Here is a 26,615-nt window from a genome sequence, read left to right on the forward strand (position 1 = left end):
TATGGTGGAATATGGAATTAGAGAAGTGAACATGTTAGTCTGTTATTTTGATTGAAAAGGATAGTGGAGGGATAGAAGAGTGAAGGATTTCTTTTTTAGGTAATTGCAGTAGGAGGAGGCTTTTGGATGAGTAAAAAGTGTTTTTGGAGGGGAAGAGTCAGAGGGGAGAGTTTTGAAAGGTTTCTTTTGGGGGATCGGTATAGTAAAAGAGGTGTCTGTTGATACAAGGAGGGATAGAGTAGGAGAGAGTTAGGAAATAATTATTTTGTGGCACATAGTAGTGGTATGGGGTTTGGGATAAAAGGGAGTGGGTGTAGAGGATATATTGATAGATGTATAGGGTGAGACATAGGGTAGTAAATTGGAAAGAGTAGTAGAAAGAAGTTTGAGATGAGTCAGAATGTTGGGCTAGAAGATATATTGAGAGAAGTATAGGCTGAGAAATAGGACAGTGCATTGGAAATACTAAATTAGAAGAAAGTGATAAATATATAGATCCATAACTAAATTGAAAGTATATAGATGCATAATGGAGGTAAGTATATGCAGATTACAGATATTGATAGAGGTACAGGATGAGAAATAGGGTAGTGCATTGGATATGCTTTTTAAGGAGAAAAGTAACAGACACATAGATCCAAGTACATTGAGGTACATAGATGCACAATGGAAGCAAGTACATTTAGACCAAAGATGATTTTTGTCTTTTTTGTTGTTTTTATAACAACATAATTTTTGGACATGTTTATACACAAAGATAGGCACATATCTATAGTGAAAATAAATGCATATATACACAGAGTGTTAAATACATAGGGTGGGTATTAATGAATGTTAAAATGGGCAGCATTCCTGGCCCTGGTCCCGGACAGTCTCGAACAGGCTCAAACAGCACTCACCCATGTCCTCTCCACCCTTAGCTTCAACGCCCAAGCGGAGATGCCCTAAGCCTCGGCCGTATATAGCCCTAGTAGTCAGGTGACCCCTCCAGCCAATGGGAACCCTAGCCCAAACACTATCCAATCATAACACTAGCCCTAAAATCTAGAACCAATTGGGGAGCAGGACCTTACAGCCAATCTTGGCCCTAGTGCAACCTCCCAATCAGTTTCAAAAACCCTGATCTCTACGTCCAATAGAGGCCCTAGCCCTACCAGTAGTCTCAACCCTAGTCCAAGCAACAAATGGCACAGGAAGCCCTAATATTATAATAATAATATTAATAATAATAAAGTATCTTATAGAGTGCGCAGCTACCCCCGACGGGGGTGTCCCGGCGCTATGCGGATACAAGGATAAGGGCAGTTATCGAGAAGGACTAGGGAAGGTTAAATAGCTATGTTTTTATTAGCTTACGGAAGCTAAGTTCCGAGGGCACCTTCCTGATTTGAAGGGGTAGGGAATTCCAGAGGGTGGTAGTTTTGACTACAAAGGAGCGTCCACCTATTATGGCTTTAGAGAAACGGAGTGTGAAAAGGAGTTCCATATGGTCGGATCTAAGGTTTCTTGTCTGGCGGGATATGTAGATGCGTTTTCTCAGGTATAGGGGGCCGTTGCCTTTTATTGCTCTGTAGGCAATGGTAAGAGCTTTAAATTCGGTGTGCCTCTTCACTGGCAGCCAATGAAGGCTGCGTAAGTGGGGGGAAATATGATGCCTGAGTGGGATGTTTTTTATAAGCCTTGCTGCTGCATTCTGTACAATTTGCAGCTTCCTGTACTAGTAGTCGGGCAGGCCAAGATATAGACTGTTGGCATAGTCCAATTGTGATGTAACCAAGGCATGTACAATTGTTTTCCTGCATTCAATGGGTAGAAAGTGGAGAAATTTGCGCAGTGCTTTGAGTTTCAGGAAGCAGATGGAGGAGACATGACCAATTTGAGATTTGCAGGATAGAGTATTGTCAATCTTGAAACCCAAGTTTCTAGCAGAGGAGACTGGGCAGGGGGGAGGGTCAAGTACCGAAGGCCACCAGAGATCGGATCTAGGAGGGGTGGGTTGATTAAAAAAGAGGACTTCGGTCTTGTCAGTATTTAGCCGTAAACAGTTGGTGGTCATCCAGATGGAAATGTCCGTAAGACAATGTTTAAATTTAGAGAACGCTTCCTCTGAATGGTCTGTAAAGGAGAACATCAGCTGAGTGTCATCAGCGTATGAGATGACACCCACCTCATGCTGTTCGATGAGTGAGGCTAGGGGAGCAAGATAGACATTAAACAGGGTGGGGCTGAGAGCCGAGCCCTGGGGGACTCCAAATATCAACGGCCGCGAGGAAGAGATATATGGTCGTAGCTTGACTTTTTGGACACGTCTTTCAAGAAAGGATTGAAACCACGCAAGTACTGCACCAGTAATCCCTAGCTGTTTAAGTCTATTAAGCAGAGTCTTGTTGGCCACCGTCTCAAACGCTGCTGACAGATCGAGCAGCACCAGCATTGAACAGCAGCCCTTGTCCATGGATTCTCGGATGGTTTCTGTTACTTCCAAGAGTGCGGTTTCGGTGCTGTAGCCAGCTCTGAAACCGGACTGGGTGTCATGCAACAGTTTATTGGTTTCCAGGAAATTTGATAATCTCTTTTGTACCTCCTTTTCAAGGATCTTGGCTGGGGCAGGCAAAAGGCATATGGGTCTGAATTTTTTTTTAAATGGAGGGGCCTGCGTTTTCTTTCTTTAAAATGGGTTGTATAAGGGCGGTTTTCCATGTATCCGGATAGATGCCGGTCTCTAATGAGGCATTCCAAAGCCTGTTTAGTGGAGAGTTGAGAAGATGTGCCAGTTCTTTGAATTGTTTAGCCGGGAGAGGATCTAAGGGGGAGCCCTTAATTTGTTGTAGGAGATTAAGCTATGTGTCACAGCTAATAGGATCAAAGGCTGACCATGTGGCTGAGTGAGGGGGAGGAGGATGTGGCAGGGTCTCCTTCACTGTCAAAGAGGCACAGATGTCTTCAATGTTTTCCGGGAAAAAACTAGATATATTTTCACAGAGGCTCTCTGAGGGCGTGATGTTGCTTTTCATGGATTCAGGTCTCATGAAGTTTTGAAGAATTTAAAAAACTTCCCTAGAGGAGTTTCTGGCGGTGTATTCTTTTGCGGCCATATAGTCTTTTATGGCTATGTATTTTAATTTGTGAAAACGCTTCACTGCTATTCTATAGTTAATTTTGGCTTCAGTACTATAGTTCTTTCGCCATGATCGTTCGAGTCGCTTGCATTTACTTTTTTCGGCTTGGAGCTGTTGCGTAAACCAAGGCGCTGACAGTATTTGTCTGGCTGACTTAGTAGTCTTCATGGGGGCAATAGTATCTAAGGCTGAGGTAATCCACTGATCGAAGCTTACAGCATCTTTATTAGGATTGCCTATAAGTATCAATGGGGAGTTAAGAAGAAGTGGGCCCATAGTTTCGGAAGAAACATTCCGCCAGTTCCGTCTGACTTCCTGTTTATTGTCCTTAAAGTCCTGGTTTATTTTGAGAGTGATGTTGAATGGGAACAGGAAGTGATCAGACCAAGTTAGGGGGATAGGTTTTTCTACCACAAGAGTTGGTATATTCGTGAAGACCAAGTCCAGTGTGTGGCCGGCTGAATCCCTACTTACAATAGAAAGCCTAACCCTACTCTTAGTCCTACACCTAGTCCAGCAACCAACCACACCAGAAGCCCTAATCGCTACTTCCAATTAAAGGCCTAACCCTAGCCCTAGTCCCACCCTAGTCCCAACAACCAATAACACAGGAAGCCCTAGTCCCTACTTCCAATAGAAATCCTAACACTAGCCCCAACCCTACATTGATTGAATCACAGACCCAGGAACCAATCAGAGACCTCAAATACCCAACCAATGAGGACACTAACCCTAAACCAATAGAAACACCAGATACAACCACCAGTGTCCAATGTACCAAACAATATCACACTATATAAGGTCCCAGCAACCTCAGACAAGGTTTGCTGGCCAGGGAGTTGGAAGCTGCTCCTCTATTCAGAAATCTCCTAGGAGACAGACAGGCTCAATCCACACTTTGGACTTCTGCAGGTAAGGCCCTAACAAACTTGTCCTCTAACAACACTATTTGTATAAAACTGTACTCCCTCTCCTGGCCAAAAAACAAAGTGCACAGTCCCTATTAAACACAGTTTAAACATCTTACGGCAGATTATTGCTGTCTCATGGGAGAAGGGGGGCTGGTTTCACTTACTTGTTAACACAAAATGGTCACTGGGGGTGCACTGCTTAACATACACGTTTTAGCACAGAGCAAAGGAGACATTTGGAGGGAAAAACCAATAGTCACGGGGAATGAGAAGGAAAAACTACAGAGTTTGGACTGCAAATCCCACAATTCAACAGGCTAAATGCTTCCAGTCAAAGGCAGGAAAAACCACAAGCATTGAGGGACACCTGGTTCACAAGCACCCTCACAGACATACTGGATCTGCCTATGTCAAGCGGATCGGTCACAAGACACTAAAGAACACTACAAGATGACATGCCAAAAATTATTTTGATGGTGAGGGGGAAATGAGGAAGGGACTATAGTTGTAATTCACAGATACAAGTGGGACACTGCCCTCAAACATGTTATGATTTCACTGCATTAATAGCACACTCAAAATGATGCACAGGACTGACCCAGGAAATACAAACATGTAGCGAAAACATGCATTGGCATGGGCTATGTTCGTCTATACAGTATGGTCATGTCCACCGATAATGAAGTACTGGGTGAACGCATCTGACTGTATTTGGACCTCTAGATGCGAGTACTCGATTATGTGGGAATCGTGAATGCAGTGCAGTAGTGTGTATGTGATGTGAGTTAAAATTGACCAATGGGAAGCAACATTATTTATTCGCGCCTCTCAGAGATCAAGACATAAAATCAGTGCAAAACGACAGTCTTAAACAAATAACTGTCTAGATGTGAAGGGTCAACATGTTTCAGCAATTAATGGATAACTTGTCCTATGCCTTCGTCAGGACCTTAAGTATTGCTACTGCAAGTGAGTGTTATAAATACACAATATATGACATGTGTAAAGAGTTGGAACTGATACAACCTCTTTACCTGTAAATAAGGATAACAGTTCCTCTGTAAATAACAATTTCCCGTCTTTTGAGAGGACAAGACCTCGCATCACCTGGCCACGGATCAGGACATAGGAGGCACCACTCTCTCCGTCGGTACCTCTGCCGGTTCCAAAAGCCCCAGGCGGCTTTTGAAACCGCCAGAGGTACCGACGGAGAGCAGTAGCAATACTTAAGGTCCTGACGAAGGCGTAGGATAAGTTATCCATTAATTGGGCAATGGTGCCCGCTTGTTTGCATTTGCAGCGGGTCCTGCACGCTCCCACTTCAAGAACAGCCGCCGCCCCACACAGCACTTGCAGGACAGGCATACTGTGCGGGGCGGCAGCCGCTCCCAAAGAGAAATCCTGCATGGCGATGCAAATACAAACAAGCGGCGTCCCACGAGTGCTGTGTGGACTGCATTTCAAATAAGCGACAGGCATTATTAAAGTGGAAGGGCGCATGGCACGCTGCTGCAAATACAAAGAAGAAGGGCGCCAATGCTGTGCACTTTGTCGTGCCTGCTTTAGCAAGACTTGAATTAATACGTGAGAAGTTGGCCTGGCATATTCTGTGCACTATTCGTGTACCTTGCACCAGTCCAAACGACCCTTATTGATGATAGGTTACAGACAACCTTTATTGAAAGCTATCCTTGTGGTAGCTATGGAGAGCAGCCTTCAGGCTAAGTTTTGGAGGAATGTCAAACAGCTTGTTTTACCAGTCTATAATCTTGTGAATTACCAAATGAAAGGAGAACCACACAAGGGATATATATAAAATATATGTATTTATTCTAAACACATCCCTCTAGTCTCTTTATGAGGCTAGAGGCAAAAGTACATACAGAAAACTTAATAGCACACAGTAAATGAAAACAATATATGTTGAGCCCTCTAGGCGTACCAAACCATATATAAATAAAGTGGTATAAGAACCACAACTTTGATAGACACAAGGCCTAGAGCCTGTAGAAGTGCTGGGGCCACCAGGACCCACCAAAGGTAGTGATGCAGGGGACCCACAGGGGACCCCTGCAGTGTCTGAACACAGCCACGGATCTCCGTTAACTTCAATAGGGAATGTCGCGGTTGGAAATTTAAAGAAAAGGGACACTTAGAGGAGGACTTTGAGCAAACCCCTTTAGACTTAAGGGGTTCTAGAGCCAACACCCACAGGAGCAATGGAGTACTCGAGTTACCTCACCCAGGGAAGCCGGGTGCATAGGTATCTTTAGGTGTCGGGAATCGTTGCTGTTTCCAATGGCGATCTGCTGCAAAGTGCTACTGCAGTCGAAGTGGAAAGTGTCCGCAGTGATCCAAGTCTGGATCAAAGATGAGAAGAACCTGAAAGCAGAGGGGACAGAATCTGGGTCACTAGCCAGTGACCAGGGGCACGATAGGCAGATACCCACCGATGATGGGTGATTTCAGGTGAAAGAGGTGAAGCTTGACTCTTCAGCCATGAGGACCAGGCAGCGTCAACAACAACCAGGAGCTAGATTTATGCTGTCCCATGAAGGATGTCGAGTGCTGCGGTATCGGTGCCCGGATTGGACCCAACAAGTCTTGGCAACAGCAACCCACGCAGAAAGGAGAAAGATACTTCAGTGCGGGCCAGCAAGGTCCGAGGGACTCACCACTTGGTGGGGAGTCAGGGCACATCTAAAGCAATCAGAGAAGCCTAAGGAAAATCAGAGTTGAGGGACTAGGGATCGCAAAGGAGCCTCAAGTGGAAATGCAAGAATCAGGCCCATGGAACACTCATGGAGTGTGGGCCCACAATCTTCAGTGCAGATGGTGACTTCAAGAGATGTCGAGAAGTCAATGCACTTGCAAATGTGCACGGTGTCCAGGCGTTCCGGTTCCACGTCACTCACGAGGGCTGCAGGTCTCAGCTTTGCTGGGGACTCGGGTCAACCTCTGAGAAGTCTGGAAATCCTCTTCCTGGGCTGCAGATACTTCGGAGTCCGTCGGGAGCTTCGGAGATGCAGACCGGCAAATGCTTCGTTGGTGCCTGCCAAGCAGGGGAGTCACTCCTTGACCCCAAGGGAGATTTCTTCAGTCCTCTAGTCTTGAGTAGAGTGTCGAAGTTCCAGGATTCAGTTGCAGGGATATCTAAAGTCCTGTTGCCAGCGGTTCCTTATTGATACGTAAGAAAGGGGTTGGACTAACTCTGGGCACCAACCTAAGGGAGGGTTTGGAAAGAGGGGTGGCTACACCCATTTCCTTTGTCCAGTTTCTTGCCAGAGCTGGGGCTCGTAGCCCCGTGCAACTGGTTTGAACTGGACTATGCACAGGGACACCAAATGTGCCCCCAGTGCAGACTTCAAAGCACTCCTGGAGTGCACCCACCTAGCCCTAATTCCCTAAGGCCTGTCTGGGAGGTGGTTACACCTCCCTGTGACAGGAAACCTATTATCCAGGCCTCCCCTGCCGGAATTTCGGTCAGCAGCAGGAGGCCAGACTCGTGTCTGTGGCTGCAGCATCCATTTGGTGATGCCAGGGCTCTTTAAACTGGTTATCGGGTAGACCGGTGTGTACATGTCTCTCCCTCTAAAAGGGTGGAATTCTACCCCCGCCGCCAGGACTGGCGGGGGGTAGGATACCAAAGTGTTTGACACCAAACACAACATGTTTCCGTGCAGCCATCCCAAAGTTAGCATTTACAGCGAGGATATAATGCACTTAAGAGTATATGGTCGGGCTGCATCACAGAACAGCCCCAGAGAATAGGTTTCGAGGCTACAAAGGGGCTCTGCTCATGCATAGGCACCCTCTCACATGAAATCAAGCACCCTGCCTTCAGGATTGATAAGGAGTGACTGATAGGTCTCTATGTGAAGTGATTTAGGGTAGATATAGGTAACCTATATCTCAGTACAGGGTGCATGCACCACCTTACCCAGGCTACGCCACCAGTCCTGTGGTGTAATTTTGGAAGGCTTCCCAGGGGTGGCATAATCCATGCTGCAGCCCCTGTTAGGCCTCTGGGTTACCTATGCCCTTAGTACCTATTGTACCATATACTAGGGACTCACAAGGGTACCCCAGTAACCAAACTGGAGTGTACCTATTGTACATGGAATCCATTTTAGGGAGAAAGCAGATAGGCTGGGGTCCTGCATAGCAGGATCCCTGCCAAACTAAGTCGAAAACCAGCAAAACACCAGGAAAAACGTGGGGGCAACCATGCAGTCAGATGACACCTTCCTACAACAATGATCAAGAGTGAGGGGCTCAAAGTCACATTAAAATCCCCTGCGATCAGAATGTTTGAACCACAGGAGTGTAGATCTAATAAGTCGTCCAAAGCCGCTATAACGTCCGACTTCTTCCCCTTTGAGCCCCTGGCATAAATGTTAGAAACGTCCACAACCCCTTGTTGGCCCCACTTCAACCTCATCGCACCGATATCATCACTCTGTGTTTCAAGGACCTCCATATTAAAACCGCCAGCTTGGCGCACCCAGATTACCAATCCCCCTGAGGGTCGACCCTTACCCACACATGTTGCAGGAGTATAGTCATTTAAGTAACCTAAGCAGTATAGGGGGTCTATTGCCCAGGTTTCTTGAAAACAACAGACATCAAACTGATCAATAAAAGTGAACCAATCAGGGGAGACGGTCTTCGTCTTCAATCCTGCTACATTCCAGGATAACATGGATGTCCCATGGGTAGCAGGTGAATGTAGCCGCTGTCCGCATGTAACATCAATAAGTACATCATTTGGGCCTGATACTCCTACAGGTAAGGAGGGTGCTTCCCGAGAGGCAGTAGCCTCCCTTCATGGATGAAGACAAGGAAGTTGAGTACCAGCTAAGGGTAAGAGAGTGGAATCCTTAATCATATGGGGAGCAAAAAGACCATCTAGTTAGTTCTGGGTATAACAAAGCAGTCAATCATTAGCCTCAAGAGAGGAAAAGCCTCTTAACCCAGGCAGTGTATATTCTAGTGTTTGGTGGACACACTGCTTGGTAAGAACCATCTGAATTGGATCGAGGAACCTTCTGGGGACAAGTACGATATTCCAGGGAAATAAGATTTTCCGCAACATCCACCTCATTCAGTGTAAGCTCAATACAATCTAGTGATTGGGTTCGGGAGGTAAGTCTGGAAGCCCTTGAGATGTCTTCGCGAATTACAGAGCTAATTACTCGGTCATGGAGGGTGCTGGAACCCAGGAGACGGGGGCGGGTGGAAGGGGAGGGTGGAACAGTTGGGGTTTAGCAAAATATGTAAGTCATGATTATGATGACGCGTTAACTGGAGATGTCGAAGTTGACTCATGCAACTTCCACATCTGGATGCACCAAATAGTTGCGGTTAACTCTGAACCGAAAAACAACCAAGGAAAGGGACGCAAGAAGAAAAAACCCAATGCCCCATGGTACACCAAGACCCTGGCAGATAGCCACCTCCAATGTCGGAGACTAGAAAGACACTGGAGACAAACATATGACACGGCCTCCAAAGCTCGCTATGTTCAACAGAGAAAAGTATATCTCTCTGACATCAAAGCAGCTAAAAAAGACTATTTCACTAATCTCATAATGGAAGCGCGCCAAAACCAAAAAACCATCTTCACCATAGTCAAGTCCTTCACCCACCCGAAAGCTCTCACCGTTGACATACCTCCGTCAGAGAGTCTCTGCAACCAAATTGCAGACTACTTTGTTGATAAAATTGTCAACATTCAGAAAGACTTTCCTCTACCTCCGACGACCATCACACAAGTTACAGTCAATTACCCTCCTCTCTCCAGTTTTAAACCAGTAACCTTGCAACAGACAAGCAAGGCAATCCGCGCCTGTAAATCAGGAGCACCTACGGACTCCTGCCCCCCTATCATCCTTCACCATCTGATTGATACAGTCAATCCCCACATTAATGGAATCATTAATGAATCCCTTGAATCCGGAATTGTACCTGCCGAATGGAAGAAGGCTACTGTCAAACCTCTGTTGAAAAAACAGAATAAACCATCCACAGACTTGACTAATATGCGGCCCATCTCCCTACTTCCTTTTCTGGGCAAAGTCACGGAGCATCTAGTGCACGAGGAACTTAAAACCTTCACAGAAGCCCATAACATCTTGCACCCACAGCAATCGGGCTTCCGCTCCGGTCACTCGACCGAAACAGCTTTGATCGAGCTTGCTGATTCTATTAAATTCCTACAGGATGAGGGCAAGCAGGCTGTCCTCATCCTGTTGGATCTCACAGCGGCATTCAACACCATCTCGCATGTTATTTTAATCAATCGAATGCGAGAGATTGGCGTGACAGACTCAGCCCTGGCCTGGATTTCATCATTCCTATCAAATAGGTCCCAGACTGTGGCACTAGGACCACATCTTTCCAGCGAAAAGCCAATTACATCTGGAGTGCCCCAGGGGTCCATATTGAGCCCCCTATTTTTTAATATCTATATGGCACCCCTCTTAGCTGTGATAGAATCACATGGGATCCTGGTCACGTCCTACGCTGACGACACGCAATTGGTCGTCACCATTGACAAACAGCGTATGGACGCAGAGCTCCGCTTTAAAAACTGCCTCTCTGATGTCTTTGAATGGCTAAACACTAATCATCTTAGATGCAATAGCGCAAAGACAGAGATCATCCCAATAGGTAAGAATCCTTCTTTTCTTCCTAAAGATTGGTGGCCCACAGGATCCGAGGCCCCTCCTAGTGCAGTTACATCAGCCAGAAATCTGGGCGTACAATTTGATTCTTCCCTTACTTTTGACGATCACGTCAAGATCACTGCCGGTCGATGCTTTGGACTAATAAAATCTCTGAGGAAATTCTTTGATTTCCTCCCAATTGCAGCCAGAAAGTCAGTCGCGGTAGCCCTTTTACTTTCCCGACTTGACTACTGCAACGGCCTTATGGCCGGGGTGAAAAAATCTACCCTCAGGAAGTTGCAGAGTTTACAACATGCTGCAGCTCGACTGGTTCTACAACTCCCCAGAAGGTCATCTGCATCTGCAGCCCTGAATTCACTTCATTGGATGCCACTGCACAAAAGAATCTTTTTTAAACTGCTTCTCACAGTCCATAAAGCCATGCAAAACACAGGACCCCGTTACTTTGTAAACCGCTTCAAGCGATACAACCCTTCGCGCTGCTTGAGATCTTCTGGGACTAACCTTGTCCAAATCCCCAGATTTAAATATAAGACCAGAGGAGGAAAATCCTTTAATGTTCTGGCAGCTAAAGCCTGGAACACCTTACCCATCGATCTTAGAGCCATTAACAATGAGAACAATTTCAGGAAACTTCTCAAGACATGGGTCTACAAACTATCAGACTCCTCTGTCCTGGCTGCCATTTAGCTCTATCTTTCATTCACCACTTTTCCTCAGTTATTCCTCCGTAACCCGCCCAGCGCCATGATGCTCCCCTGGGAGCGAACGCTTGCGCTTTACAAATACCCACAAATATCAAAATATCAAATGTTTAACGGCTAAAACTGGGAAATATCCGGAGAATTGTAAGACAAACGTCTCATGATTAGGAAGAATATGCTACCAAAAGTTAATGGTAAAGAAAACGGAAAAGACTGATATGTGGTATAATGAAGGAATGTAATGTATGACATCCTATAACAGTCACGAATAAAGAGTTTAAAAAAAAAATGGAGGGTGCTGGAACCACTATACGTGGCATGGATGCAGGGGGCTAGCTTGCAAATAAATGCCAACTTGGGAGCCTTACCTACAGTGGGTATCTCCCACTCTGGATAAACCACCTGATGAGATGTAGAGTCAGTGGGTACAGGGCGAGAGGTACAGGAAGGGTCCTTATTCAATAGCTGATTTACCAGGGAAGTAAGACCCTCAAGCATGGTTCCCATATCCTCGGCCTCTAGTCTGAGAGTATTAATGAGGCTAAATATTTCTTGGGGAACATTGGTAGATCTACAATCTGGTTCTAGGATACATGTCTCGGAATGCTGTGTTTGATGAGGGGGGTGACACCTAGGCCCCGTTTCGGTGTCCTCCTCCAGCAACTCCACCAGTGGTAGAAACCTATTAGTGTACGGGATTTCCGACCCTGCCTTCTGAAGGTCACTCCCAGATGACTTATTTGAGGATTGGCTATCACTTCCAGCATCTAGGTTTCCCTCACAGCCTATGTCTGGGCACCCTTTTTAGGTCAAGCCTAGAGCAGCGCATGCGCTGCTCTAGGAAAACGACCTTTTGGAATTGCTGTGGACTTTTCTCGCCCTTGTGCGTGAGAAAAGGCCTACGGCTTTCAGTTACGAGCGGCGGCGCGCAGGATGCCATCTGTTTTGTGTCAGTTTTCACACCAGCGCACACGCACCACTCGCAATAGACTCGCAACAGCAATGTCTGGTAAGTGAGACCTAAAAAGGAAAGTGCCCCACTTCAAACATCTACAACTTTCACTTTTCTGTACTTTAAATCCATTAAAATTGTATATTTGAAGTGTAGGGATACATTGTAAGGGAGTATTTGGTTGATACCGATTTTTACTTTATTAGTGTTTTTTTATAGCGTGCTAAATAAATAGCTGAACCTTTTGAAATGTAATTCACTAAAAGGGCAACCTGAGCCAGAGTTTCGTAAGAAAACAAACACAACAGGACAGTGTCTGAAGTGCTGATGTGGAAGAGGCTATCCGCAGCCCTCTGTGAATGGAAATGGGGCAGGACAGTGAGTTGTCGTTCATCCTCTGGTGGCCAATCATTCTTTTACTAATTTGCCCTTATCACTTTGGCTGGTGGAGGGTGATTTTTGCTTCCCCTTTCCTCCTGTCCTGTTTGCTGGATTGACAAACTTGGAAGTGATTGTCCGGGCATCATTAGGCCATCAAGTATTTCGGAGCTTTTTCCTCTGATGTTGCCCATAAGCCAAGAGCATGGAATGAGATCAGGCCCTGGTGGCAGCCAATGTGCTTCATTCCTTTCTCTTTTTAGCTAAAATTCTGGTGCCAGCCACATCCTTTGTTTTCTTCCTAGAGTTTGACTTACGGTGTTTCTTATTCACTATTTTCAAAGTCAGTAGAGTGTGACAGAAAAAGTTGCTTCAAGCACTCCTTCACAGCTTGTTTGATCATCAGAGTAATATGCACCATTATGTTCAGGGATATCTCATGTTGTTTCCTACTTAAATTAAAGTATCAAACAGTGATGTGCAAAGGGGAATAAATGTAGGAGTTATCTTACTGGATCACTCCCGGTTTTGGGACTGACGCTGTTGGTTTTTAAACTATCCACTGGTACCCTGTCAACCATGACCCAGTGGATGTGCTTTGACCTTTGAAACCATGTACGCATGCACTGCTCTAGGAAAACAACCTCTTGGAATCGCTCTGGAAGCGTGTAAAAAGGCCTACGGCTTGCGGTTACGAGCTGCGGTGCGCAGTGTGCCATCTGTTTTGTGTCAGATTTCACACGAGCGCGCGCACAACTCGCGTGACGCTGCAGCTTCCAAAATTTCTGAGTTTGCTCCTGAAACTGATGCTCAAGGTGCGATCTTTCTTACCCCGGTTTCACCCTTTCTTCCACCCTGTTCCTTAAACCTGCTCTTCTGTGTTCCTTATAATGTTCTATTATCTCTTCCCATCTCGTGTCCTTTATTCGAACTAAGCCCCCCCCTCTCTCTAGTTCTCACGTTTACTAATTAGACGCATTTGGTTTTAATTCACTGTAAATCGAGTCAAATGATTTGATTCAGTCACTGGGCTGCAGAAGGAGTCACACACCAGAGTTAGTATTCTATAAGAACATAGTCAGTTCAGTAAATGAAATAAACCACCCAACAACACAGAGAATTGGTCACCCCATCCAACAGACGAGAGGCTGCGCACAATGCTCACACAAGTGAAATACACTCATTGTCTGACATATTTAGCACTGAACCTCCCTGATTGGCTTTGGTTCAATATTTATGTACATATGTGGTATCTGTAGAGCGCAAACCTACCCTAAAGGCAGCTGAGCACTATACACGGGCAAAGGTAAAGGAAAGCCCATGAGTGATCGGAGGGGTGTCTGGGTTCAGGGAACAGAAGTCTATTGTTACTGCATTGTGATGTAGTGTTATTTTTTAAGGTGACTTGTGTTCTGCAGTATGCTAAACTCGAGCAGAATTAAGGGTGTTGTCCCCAGATCCTGGGTGCATGCAAAGATGGAGTCCGCTTTGGGGTGTCACGATAATTACCACATAATTATATGCTACATAATTACACTGCACTAAATGCAACATACACTCCAAATAATAGCACTTAGTGCCACATGATTACATGCCACATAATTACAAGCCACATAATTACACTCTACTGAATAAAACATACACTCCACACAAAACCACTCAGTGCCACATAATTATATGCCACATAATTACACTCTACTGAATAAAACATACACTCCACACAATACCACTCAGTGCCACATAATTATATGCTACATAATTACACTGCACTCAATGCAACAAACACTCCAAATAGCACTCACCGCCACATAATTACATACCACATAATCACATTCTACTGAATGCAACATACACTCCACACAATACCACTCAGTGCCACATATTTATATGCTACATAATAACACTTCACTCAATGTAACATATACTCCAAATAATACCCCTCAGTGACACTTAATTACACACAACATACTTACACTCCACTCAATGCAACATAAATACACTCCACATAATACCACTCAGTGCCACATTATTATATGCTACATAATTACACTGCACTCAATGCAGCATACATTCCAAATACCACTCAGTGCCACATAATTCCACACCACATAATTACACTCAACTGAATGCAACATACACTCCAAATAATACCACTCAGTGCCACATAATTACACACAACATAATTACACTCTACTAAATGCAACATACACCCCACACAATACCACTCAGTGCCACATAACGATTTGCTACATAATTACACTGTACTCAACGCAACACACACTCCAAATAATACCACTCAATGCCACATAATTATACTCTACTGAATGCAACATACACTCCACACAATACCACTCAGTGCCACATAATTATATGCTACATAATTACACTGCACTTAATGCAACATACACTCCAAATATTACCGCTCAATGCCACATAGTTACACGCCACATATTTACTCTACTGAATACAACATACACTCCCCATAATACCACTCACTGCCACATAATTACACGCCACATAATACCACTCAGTGCCATATAATTACACACCACATACTTACACTCCACTCAATGCATCATACATACACTCCACATAATACCACACAGTGCCACATAATTATTTGATACATAATTACACTGCACTCAATGCAACATACACTCCAAATACCACTCAGTGCCACATATTTACACGCCACCTCAGTCAGTCATTCAAATATCTTTTATTCGGTTTCCAAAAATTTTTAGGAACCATAAAAAGTACATTGTAATGAACAGTATATAAAAGTGGGATGGCAAAACGAGTTATACCAAAAGACAGAATTTACATAAAGAAGATACATTTTGAAGTTAAAAACAAACAGAGTTATTAGACAGAATGTTAATAAAGTGCACGTGCATTTAAAAGTCAAGTTAATCATAATCACACTGATATTTTGTACAAGTTTTAAGAAAACCAGCTACACATTTAACAATAGATTCAAAATCTAAAAGTTGCATAGCGTAAAGAGCGGGGTGGCAAGTTATTAGACAGAATGTTAATAAAGTGCAAGTGCATTTAAAGTTAATCATAGTTACAACGATATTTTATACAAGATTTAAGAAAACCAGATACACGTTTAGCAACAAATTCAGAATCTAAAAGTTGCAAAGCATGAAAAGCGGGACGACAAGATCTCAAACCCATTGCTAACAATAGGGGAATAATCCAACGCTTTCGATGTAAATCATAAAATCTGCAAAAAAGGGTAACATGGATTGTGGATTGTTCCGAAGTATCGTCACATGGGCACTTGGTGATGGATTTTGACCCGTCTTGTTTTTTCGGAACAGAAGCAATACGAAAAAATGTATTAAAGCGAAACCGGGTCAGGAGATATTTTTCGTGATCGATCAAATAATATTTCAGGTGGGGTTGGACGCCTAAGGAAGATTGAACACTTAAGATCTGGATATTAGAGATCTTAGTGATTTCCTGAGATATGCGAAGTTCCCTCAGATGTGATATGCATAGGATTTTTAGATGTTTCCTTGACAAACTTAATAGGGATGAAAAAATACACCACCTAATTACACTTTACTGAATGCAACATACACTTCACACAATACCACTCAGTGCCACATAAGTATCTGCTACATAATTACACTGCACTCAATGCAACATACACTCCAAATAATACCACTCGGTGCCACATAATTACACGCCACATAATTACACTCTACTGAATAAAACATGCACTCCCCATAATACCACTCAGTGCCACATAATTACAAGCCACATAATTACACTCTACTCAATGCAACATTAATACACTCCACATAATACCACACAGTGCCACATACTTATATGCTACAAAATTAAATTGCACTCAATGCAACATATGCTTCAAATAATACCACTCAGTGCCACATAATTACACACCACATAATTACACTACTGAATGCAACATGCACTCCAAGCAATACCACTCAGTGCCACATAATTATATGCTATATAATTACACCGCACTCAATGCAACATACACTCCAATTAATGTACAAAATTACACTCCACTGAATACAACATACACTCCCCATAATACCACTCAGTGCCACATAATTACAGGCCCATAATTACACTACTCAATGCAACATAAATACACTCCACATACCACTCAGTACCACATAATTACAAGCTGCATAATTGCACTCTACTCAATGCAACATAAATACACTCCACATAATATCACTCAGTGCCACATAATTACACGCCACATAATAACACTCTACTCAATGCAACATAAATACACTGCATATAATACCACTCAGTGCCAGATAATTACACGCCATATAATTGCACTGTACTCAATGCATCATAAATACACTCCACATAAATGCACTCTATACCACATACCACCAATCAACATAAATGCACTCCACACCATGACACAATTTTCCTAAGCATAATTTCACTCAACACCACATTTCCAGGCCACACATTTCAACTCCACATTTCCAAAACACACTGCTTAATTACACACCAAACAACATGTTTTAACTCCACAATCCACAACGTACCTCCAATCCACACCATAGATTGTCACCACCTGAGCACTAGTCATCATTCACCACCACCATTTTGTATCAGTGCATCACCTAATCATCCCGTCAGTCTGCCCTTGGAATCTGGCATCTGTAGATTCTCCCCTAGTGTCCGTCCGCTGCTCGTGTTCTAATTAAATTACTGTTTTCCAACCTGCACTCCCCCGTTATTTATGTCCCGCTTTCCCATAACAAAAAAATTATAACAAACAAGCATGAGAACAGGCAGGAAAAAGTTGCCAGCAGTGCAAGGACAAAAAAAGTAGAAGACATTTTTTATGTTAAAATCTTTTTTATCAGGTTTTTCAGTTGTATATAATGTTGTATTCGTTTGTATAAACTTAACAAAAATGCTTAACACTTTTTATTATAACTTTTCAACAAAATTCACAGCAGCCACAACGCTCTACAACATAGCCAAAAGTTCTGGCTAAACACATAAGGTCCCAAAGGCGAGACCCATTGCCTATGACAACGCTTGTTTTAGTGGGTTATGAAACATAGCTGGAATAGCTAATTGGCGGGTCGTAGTAGGGTTGTTTAAACTAGCTGGTTGGGTAGAGCGTTGTGGGGATTTAGTATTTGCTACATGGGTGGTTGTATCTGTCACTAATATGTCCTCGCACTCGCTAATGCGGGTTTCTATCCTATCCAGTACACAATTACACCCTGCATGTTTCTGTATCTTCCTAGCCTCTTTCCCTTTACTATCCCTCCCCGCCCCTCCCCCACTGCCCTCCATAGTTTTCCCTTTCCCCATGCTACCTCTATAGTGCAAGTTAAGTCTAAAGCAACCTGTCTACACAATCAGCAATGAACAGGCCTCTTGGCCCCGTGGACAATGAGAACCCTCAGGCCACCCTTATACCGGCCCCACAAACCCCTCAGGAGAGAGAGCGTAATTATTTAGAATCAAAGAGAGTAGTTTGGGCAATGCTGGGAGATAACCGCGTTAACAGTACCTTGACTTGTCCACAACAGTTCTTGAATGCCCAGCGAATCTGAGTAGGCAAGATGCCTAATGCCAGTGGAAAGGGGGGTAGCCCTGCCCTGCCTCTTCCTGGCAATGAGGGCAAGGACGGGACAGCCCTTGGCCCAGACTTCGTCCGCACGCGTACCGCACTGCGGGGGGAGAGGCAGCGGTATGAGCGCGGTGACATCAAGGGATGCTGGGGCAGGCAGTCCTCACACTGAGGTTGAGCGCCTTGGTAGGCTGATGGCACTAGCGGCGTTTCCGACGTGGACCCTGGAACTCCTGTGCCACCAGGGTGCTGCGCAGAGCTTGTGGTGTCCTTTGCTGGTGATAAGATAGCTTGCTCCCCTAGTGCCTGGCCTGTGCTATTGCATTGTTTGCATCAGATTCACCTAGTGCCTGGCTTGTGTTATTACATTGTTTGCCTCGGATTCTCCTAATGCCTGGCCTGTGATATTGCATTGTTTGCATCAGATTCTCCTCGAGCCTGGCCTGTGTTATTGCATTGTTTGCCTCGGATTCACCTAGTGCCTGGCTTGTGTTATTGCATTGTTTGCATCAGAATCTCCTAGTGCCCAGCCTGTGTTATTATATTGTTTGTATCAGATTCTCCTTGTGCCTGGCCTGTGTTATTGCATTGTTTGCGTCGGATTCTCCTAATGCCTGGCCTGTGATATTGCATTGTTTGAGTCCCGTTTTCCTAGTACCTGGCCTGTGTTATTGCACTGATTGTGTCATATTCTTGCAATGCCTGGCCTGTGTTATTGCATTGTTTGCATCACTTTTTTCTAGTACCTGGTCTGTGTTATTGCACTGTATGTGCGGCTTTTGGTATGTTATTATTCCAATAGTTGCAGCTTTTCTAACAAACATGGTACCTTTTATCCCAATCAAGTGCATGTGACTGCAAGGACACTTCCTGCAGTAACAATTTACTTCCTATTTATGTGGCAACAGACAGCACAACATGTCTGCCAGAGATGTTGTAAGGTCAGAAACAGTACATAGGAAAGTAGGTATGATGGAAAACAAACTATTGCGTAAGATTTTAAACGAAGAAGCTGCTGTGATAGACGGCAAAAAATTAATGTCAAAACATCAGCATTAGGACAATGGTACATGGAACAATAATGGTAGATATATTTACACTTCTGTGCAGTGCGTGTCACTTAATGTTCTTTTCTTCCACTCTCATGAGATGGTTTTGCAAGCCAACTCTGAGCTCACTGAGTGTGGAGCTTCCACGAATCCCAGGGACAGGCCGTTCCAAAGACGGTAACAGAGAAGGTTGAAAGATCTGAGTCTTCATCCTGGAATATGGAATGGTGATCCCTGAGGGGGTGTGGGTGGTCTGTGTGTTGCCACGGCTGTCCAGGGGGTGTAAGAAAATGTCAGCAATTTGTGGAGGGCCCTCTTTTGCGTGAGAACCACCGAGCTTCATGCAATACGGAGTTGAGGGTTTGTGTCTGCGCAGGATGAGTTACATTCTGATAGTAAAATGGAGGACCTTGTCCAAAGGCGATAGATGTTACCAAGAATTAACATCTTCAGTTATGACAGATAGTGAAAGTCCATGTACCTCGAGGAGCTTGAAAAGCTTTCTGCGCTCTGCTGGTGCAGGCTGGATGTTTATTCTCTAGTTGGCATTTGCCAGGGGATGTTCAGATACAGTGGTTGAATTAAACCATGGAGCAGCACTTGTAGCGTTGACTCTTGTAGTGTGTGCTGGCTGTGGTAAAACTGTCTTAATTTTCCATGGACCTCAGAAAACCCAGACTCTCTGTCCTCTCAGAGCACGAGCTCTGTGGCTTGACCAGTTGAACTGCAATAAAGAAGATGACCTAGACCGGTTCTACCTCTCCCGACCTTTGAACTGATCATTGAGGAAATAGGCCCTTGTCTGCAAAGCAGATCCACACAAGGAGCAGCTGACGGAAGGTCTGCCTGGAAGGAAGATCCGCACAGGGCGCAGCTGACAGAAGGTTTGCCTCGCGGTGACCTCAAAGCAATGAGAGACCCACAAACCACAAGATCCGTCAAGCCCAGCTAGCCACACTGGACGCAATGTACATCAAAGGCCTGATTTAGATTTCAGCGGATGGTTTATTCCAACACAAATGTGACAGGTATCCTGCCGGCCCCATTAAGAATGCATTACATCCTGTGGCAATTATAATAAGGCAGACAGGATATCTGTCACGTTTTGATAATGCCTTGGTTTTGTTTTCAGAGTTTTACTCCGTGGAATTCCACGAAGTGCCAGGGAAACTCTGCCGCACTCTGCAAACGTCCGCTAGTGGCAGTTTAAGTTGCACTGCTCTCACTGATTTTTAGTGCCAGGAGTTTGTCCCACACTGTAAAAGCAGCACGAATGGCACTACGCGTCGTGTCAGAGGGCGATGCTGCTTTCTGCCGCTCAAATTGACAATCTAATTGAGTGGCAGCTTCATCAACGAGAATGGCAGATTTCTACACTCAAGTTGTCGCGACTTACCGCAATGAGAAATCTCGCCAGAAGGAGGTCTAGTGCATTATATTTTCTCACAAGCACTTACCGTTGGAGAACCGCTTGAGAAAAAAAAACTCAGTTCTGCATTACTTCATGGAGTTTTTTGGAACTCCGCACTCTGGGCAAAAATTTGCGAGCTCCGCCGGCAGAGCTGAATTATTCGCCCACCACTAGTTTTGAGGCAATAATCTGTTGGACAAACTCCTAACTAGGCCATATATCTGCAATAAGTGTTGTAGAAGAAGTGAGAACCAGGGCCTTGTGACTATCAGGTCATTATCTGACTTCTGATGAACCCCACAGAGTGAGTGCGCAGCCAGAGGGCAGTAGGGGGGGCTGAAGGACATGAAATTGGGTAAACTTGAATATGAGAAATATGGAAAGGTAGAAATGCCGCATCACCTGTGGATAACTGACACCTCCTCCCGCTCTACCAAATGCCCATCCGGTCACAAAGTGGCATCCTGGGCCCCAAACGGACAACGTCATGCCAGATGCCATTTATTGGTGGAAAAGGGGGAAAAAGAGTAATATGCACACATCTGCTGCGGGATATGTCAGGTAAATAATTGGTTGTGATGGATTCTCTATAAGTACTAAATGACTGATATCGTTGAATATTAAATTATATGAATCAACGTTTGTTTGCCTTATCTGCACTTATAATGTAAAGGATGGGCATTACAGTGAACCCCTCATTCTGTTTTACACAAAAGCCCCGGAAGGAGCTGCATCTTACAGAACTTTATCTACTTTAGGAAGAACTAAAGACTTGCTTTTTAAAGTTGTCTTTCAGGGCCAGAACCGTGCGCTGTAAGTTGCACTAGTTTCAGGGAGATGGACAGATGTTATGGCGATCGGAAACCCCCCTCAACCCACAATAATGTTCCAATCTTCCAAGTGAGGAGAAACCAGAAATGCTTGAACCAAGGGAGCTGTTGAAAGTGTCAAAGGTGACTTATGAACAGCAGGTAAAGACAGGAGTTGGTATTTGAGATGATCTTAAGTGAATAGGGAAGAACGAGAAGAAGTGTGTAAATGGAGTTACTTTTGTTGTATACCTTGTGAAAAAGTTACTGGAAATTTTGCAGCCCCACCTGATCCATCTCTTTTTCTAAACTCTACTGTTGTTTAAATGAAATCCTGACCATATGCGTCTATCTTAAGCTATACCTCGAGCACTTGGGTGCTCCGAGGCGCCCTTACTTTGCTAAGTTAGCCTGTAAACGCTGGTAAATCACCTCCTTTACAGACATTAATAAGATGTCACCTGATCAACAGAACCTTTAGTTAAATATCTGTGCATGATGAAATATTTCTTGCTAATTTTTAAAAGCGGTAAAGAAGAAGAGGGAGATTTACTAATATTTTGCGCCGTATTTGCATCACAAAAGTGGCACAAAACAGCGCAAAATCTTTTTTTCCTAATTTATTTTCCAGCGCTAAACTTTTTTAGCGCTGGAAATAATGTAAAAGTAATGGTAAGCATCACATAGCACTGCTTTGCGTTACTTCACACATTGGGACCTGCCAAGGGGGGTGCATGGGCGTTCCCGTGCAACCACCCAAGATTTCTCATGCTAAACCCATTTTACCAGATTCAGTAGATTGGGTTTAGCGTGAGAAAACTGCACCCTTTTAAACAAGACACAAGGAAGGAGAAATGAATTAATTTCTCCTTCCTTTTCTGACTTTGCATGCGTGCTGCACTGCGCAACATGCATACAAAGTGGGAAAAGCCTTCCCTCATGTCTGACATAGTATTTTGTACAGGAAGGGTGTCCTTCCTGTACAAAACCGATGCTGGACTCACACACACAACTTGACGCTCTGGTTCTAAGGTGTGTGCATGGCGCAGGCCCTCTGTAATCAGTGCCGACGCAAGGGAAAGGGAAGGAGAGGGCCATATCTCTGAAAATATGGTGCTCTCCTGTTCCCTTCCTGTCGCGCCACGCAGCGCAGCCTCGCGGGGGAGGGCTGTGCTGCATTGTATACAGATTTGGTAAAATGTCTTTTACAACTAGCTAAACATTGTGAATTCTTATTCCATTTTGTTTCTATTCAGTAATTTTAGATATCTTTACATCCAACAGAAAACATCAGAGCAGTCGGCGACAGAGGAACCTGAACACAAACTGACAGATCCCGGATGATGTATCACACGCAGTTCAGTGTTTGTAAGAGTCTGAGCCGTGCACCTCCACATCACAAGACGAAGAAATGACCTTAGGAAAATGAAGGCATCACCAATAACAAACCGCGTCCTGTATAAACAAGTGTCCAACACCAGCTTTGATCATCGGATCGGTATGATGTGATTACAGCAGTGCTCTGTTTTCTAAAAGGAAGACAAGCCATCATTCCGTGCTCTAGGAGAATTGTAAACTCTTTCTGGCCAAACCACAGTAACCAGAGAAAAGCACAACAGAGCGGAGCCGGACAACTGACGGGTAAAGGAAAGAGGAGTTCTTCTATCTACAATACAACAGACTGTCCCAATTTGCACCGGCCTGAAGGAAGATACATCTTTACCCGCAAGCGTGCATAGCCATAATCCAATCTAAAGGCACAATCGCCTACAAAGACACCTTCTACGTATTAAGAGTGTGGTAAATATTTGGTGGCTATTGCATTTTTTTGTTAAAACCGAAATAAAACGTGCAAGATACAGCACACATATAGAGTGTGTGAGAAAAGTGCTTTATCAGCCATGTCGGCCCATCAGGAAATGCAGTCACGGGATGTAGACAAATATATACCTGACCCAGAGACACTAACCAAGAAAGAAGAATCGTACACATACAGCAAGAGCTTTAAATTGTCATCACTACGCAAGCTTCATCAGCAAACACTCACAGGCCAAAAACCATTCAAGTGCAGTGAATGTGTCAAAAGCTGTAGCAGGTTATCAGAACTACAAAGACACCAGCGAACACACACAGGGGAAAAGCCATTCAAGTGTAGTGAATGTGCAAAGTGCTTTAGTGAGTTATCAAGCCTTCGAAAACATCAGCGAACACACACAGGAGAAAAGCCATTCAAGTGCAGTGAATGTGCAAAGTGCTTTAGTGAGTTATCAAGCCTTCGAATACATCAGCGAACACACACAGGGGAAAAGCCATTCAAGTGTAGTGAATGTGCAAAGTGCTTTAGTCAGTTATCAAGCCTTCGAAGACATCAGCGAACACACACAGGGGAAAAGCCATTCAAGTGCAGTGAATGTGTCAAGAGCTTTAGTCGGTTTTCACGCCTTCAAAGACATCAGCGAACACACACAGGGGAAAAACTCTATAATTGTAGTGAATGTGACAGTAGTTTTCGCGTCTCGTCTTCATTAAGGTATCATCAGCGAACTCACACAGGAGACAATACATTCAAGTGCTGTGAATGTACAAAGTGCTTTAGTAAGTTATCAAACCTTCAAATACATCAGCGGACACACACAGGAGAAAAGCCATTCAAGTGCAGTGAATGTGTGAAGAGCTTTAGTCGATTATCACACCTACAAAGACATCAGCGAACACACACAGGGGAAAAACTCTATCATTGTACTGAATGTGACAGTAGTTTTTGCAACTCTTCATCATTAAGGGTTCATCAGCGAACTCACACAGGAGAAAAACCATTCAAGTGCAGTGAATGTGCAAAGTGCTTTAGTCGGTTATCATACCTTCAAAGACACCAGCGAACACACACAGGGGAAAAACCATTCAACTGCAGTGAATGTGCAAAGTGCTTTAGCCAGTTATCAGGCGTAAAAAGTCATAATCGAACACACACGGGGGAGAAACCATTCAAGTGCAGTGAATGTGCAAAGTGCTTTAGTGAGTTATCAAGCCTTCGAAGACATCAGCGAACACACACAGGGGAAAAGCCATTCAAGTGCAGTGACTGTGCAAAGTGCTTTAGTCAGTTATCATACCTTCAAAGACATCAGCGAACACACACAGACATCAGCGAACACACACAGGGGCAAACCATTCAAGTTCCATTAAAGTGGAATGAGCTTTAGTCGAATATCAGAGCTACAAAGTCATCAGCCAACACACAGGGGGAAAACATAGAAGGGCACTGAAAGTGAGAAGGGCTTTTGTCAATTTTCAATCCCACTCAGCCCTCTGTGAATACAATCCTTCATTTAACTCCAATGGAAATAATCCTAGAGATGCAGAGATTCCGGAAAGAACTTAAGAACATCAAAAATAATATTGACCCATCTGAGGACACAGACAAGAGCAGAACAGTGCAGTTATTGTGAGAGGAATGAATTACAGAAAAAGATTAAATTCTAATTATGTGGGACTTTGAAATACCAGATGATAGAAGACCCCACAAGCAGTAAAGAAGAAAAACAGATAACTGTATTTGCGGAATTATAAAAGTGTTTGTTTCTAGTGATTGTTCACTTCCGTACACATAGCAAAGTGACATGATGTACCAGGATACACAGTGGGAGACAACCACAATGTGGATTAAAAGAAAAGAAACATTCTTGATTTTTAGTTGGTGAAGAAGAGATACAAAGAAAAACATTCAATCGCACCTGACCACACTACCTGTAAAAGCAACACTGAACAATACTGGGACGAACAGCGGTATTTTCAGCTAACTTGTCGGATTAGTGATAAAACCTATAAACTCAACACACCCAGAGTGGACATGTTGTCAGGGCTCTGGAGATGGAAGCTTCATTGGTAAAATGCATGTATTACTATTAACAAATGCCACTGCAGTATCTGTAATGAAATAAAGTGAAGCACAGGTGTTCAAGAAATAACCTATTTTCAGATATAAAAGAGCACATACCTTGTTTTTAAGTAACGTTTGCTGCATCTTGTATTCACTGTTATCGGTTGATGGATAAGCTTGTGACTCAGGCCTTATTACTAAGTGTGACCCGTGGCTCCTCTCCGACTTGGCTCTCCCTATTCATTCTGTGTCTTGCCAAACTCTACTTTTTACCAGAATTGAGCCACTGTAAGCAGCAGACTCAGTTTCAAAACAAGAAATATAAAATAATGTAAAAATAATTTTCGGTTATAGTTTTTTTACATCATATGTCTTTCCCACTATCAGTTTGTAACTACACTCGGAATTGACTGAAAGTGTAAATATTTTTAAACAGAGATGTGGAACTTGGAAATTACATTTTTAAACAGTTTTCAGCGAATAAATAAAATGTGCTTTTAATTTGCGTTTGTTTCCTGACGTTATTCTTTATCCAGCCCCTAAGCCACAGACTGTTTCACATTTACAATGTATTAAGCAATAGAAGGGCTAATTTTGTCACGTTCTCTGTTCCTCTCTTGCGCCACTCACACAAACAAACACTGTGTCTGCAGTGCTGGGGCACAAAGTAACATTTACCAGTTGCAGACTAAGGATCTAGGTGGAACTGAGTCCCGTTTCTAGATAATAGTGGGGGGACCCCTTCCAACTGTGGTTGCCCTCGACTTGTGCCGTGCTGATAAAGCAATAGTGAAATTGCGTAATTTATGATGAAATGAGAGAAAGAGAAGAAGAGAGCGAGGTGCAGGATATATTAAAGAAAATGAAAAAAAAACCACAAGACTTTATCCTGTTCTGTGTACAAGTATTTTACGTAAACAAGTTGTGCTGTGCGTTGTGAACAGGCTGTCACCCCCTCTGTATGCAAATGAGCTTAGGTGACCTGACACCCCAGGCCCCCATCTCTTCTAGCGCGGATGATAATGTGAACACTGTAAGGTAATCGCAAAGAAGGGCTTTATTGAGAAACAATCGGCTTCCAGGTCACACAGCTGTGGTTATGTAGTTCTTTATT

General features: G+C 43.9%; 2 protein-coding genes across 3 annotated transcripts in view; both read left to right on the forward strand.

Annotated features, from left to right (window-relative positions):
- Nucleotides 1-26,615, forward strand: part of LOC144805503 (uncharacterized) — a 1,226,074-nt gene that overhangs the window by 801,790 nt on the left and 397,669 nt on the right. The gene's annotated exons all lie outside the window — the stretch shown is intronic.
- Nucleotides 21,633-25,990, forward strand: LOC144805492 (uncharacterized). Of its 2 annotated transcripts, none has more exons than XM_078672037.1 (2): nt 21,633-21,765; nt 22,906-25,990. In XM_078672037.1, the coding sequence occupies exon 2, from the start codon at nt 23,523-23,525 to the stop codon at nt 24,822-24,824; it is 1,302 nt and encodes a 433-aa protein (XP_078528163.1). In that variant the 5' UTR covers nt 21,633-21,765; nt 22,906-23,522; the 3' UTR covers nt 24,825-25,990. The 2 variants fall into 2 exon arrangements, with proteins under 2 accessions (XP_078528163.1, XP_078528161.1); XM_078672035.1 differs by having other exon boundaries at nt 21,655-21,783.

This window comes from Lissotriton helveticus (genome assembly GCF_964261635.1).
Source record: "Lissotriton helveticus chromosome 1_1 unlocalized genomic scaffold, aLisHel1.1 SUPER_1_unloc_12, whole genome shotgun sequence".
Taxonomy (NCBI): domain Eukaryota; kingdom Metazoa; phylum Chordata; class Amphibia; order Caudata; family Salamandridae; genus Lissotriton; species Lissotriton helveticus.

Bases quoted from the DNA above. Each gene is read 5' to 3' on its own strand.
- LOC144805492 (XM_078672037.1), top strand. From the start codon at position 23,523: ATGTCGGCCCATCAGGAAATGCAGTCACGGGATGTAGACAAATATATA.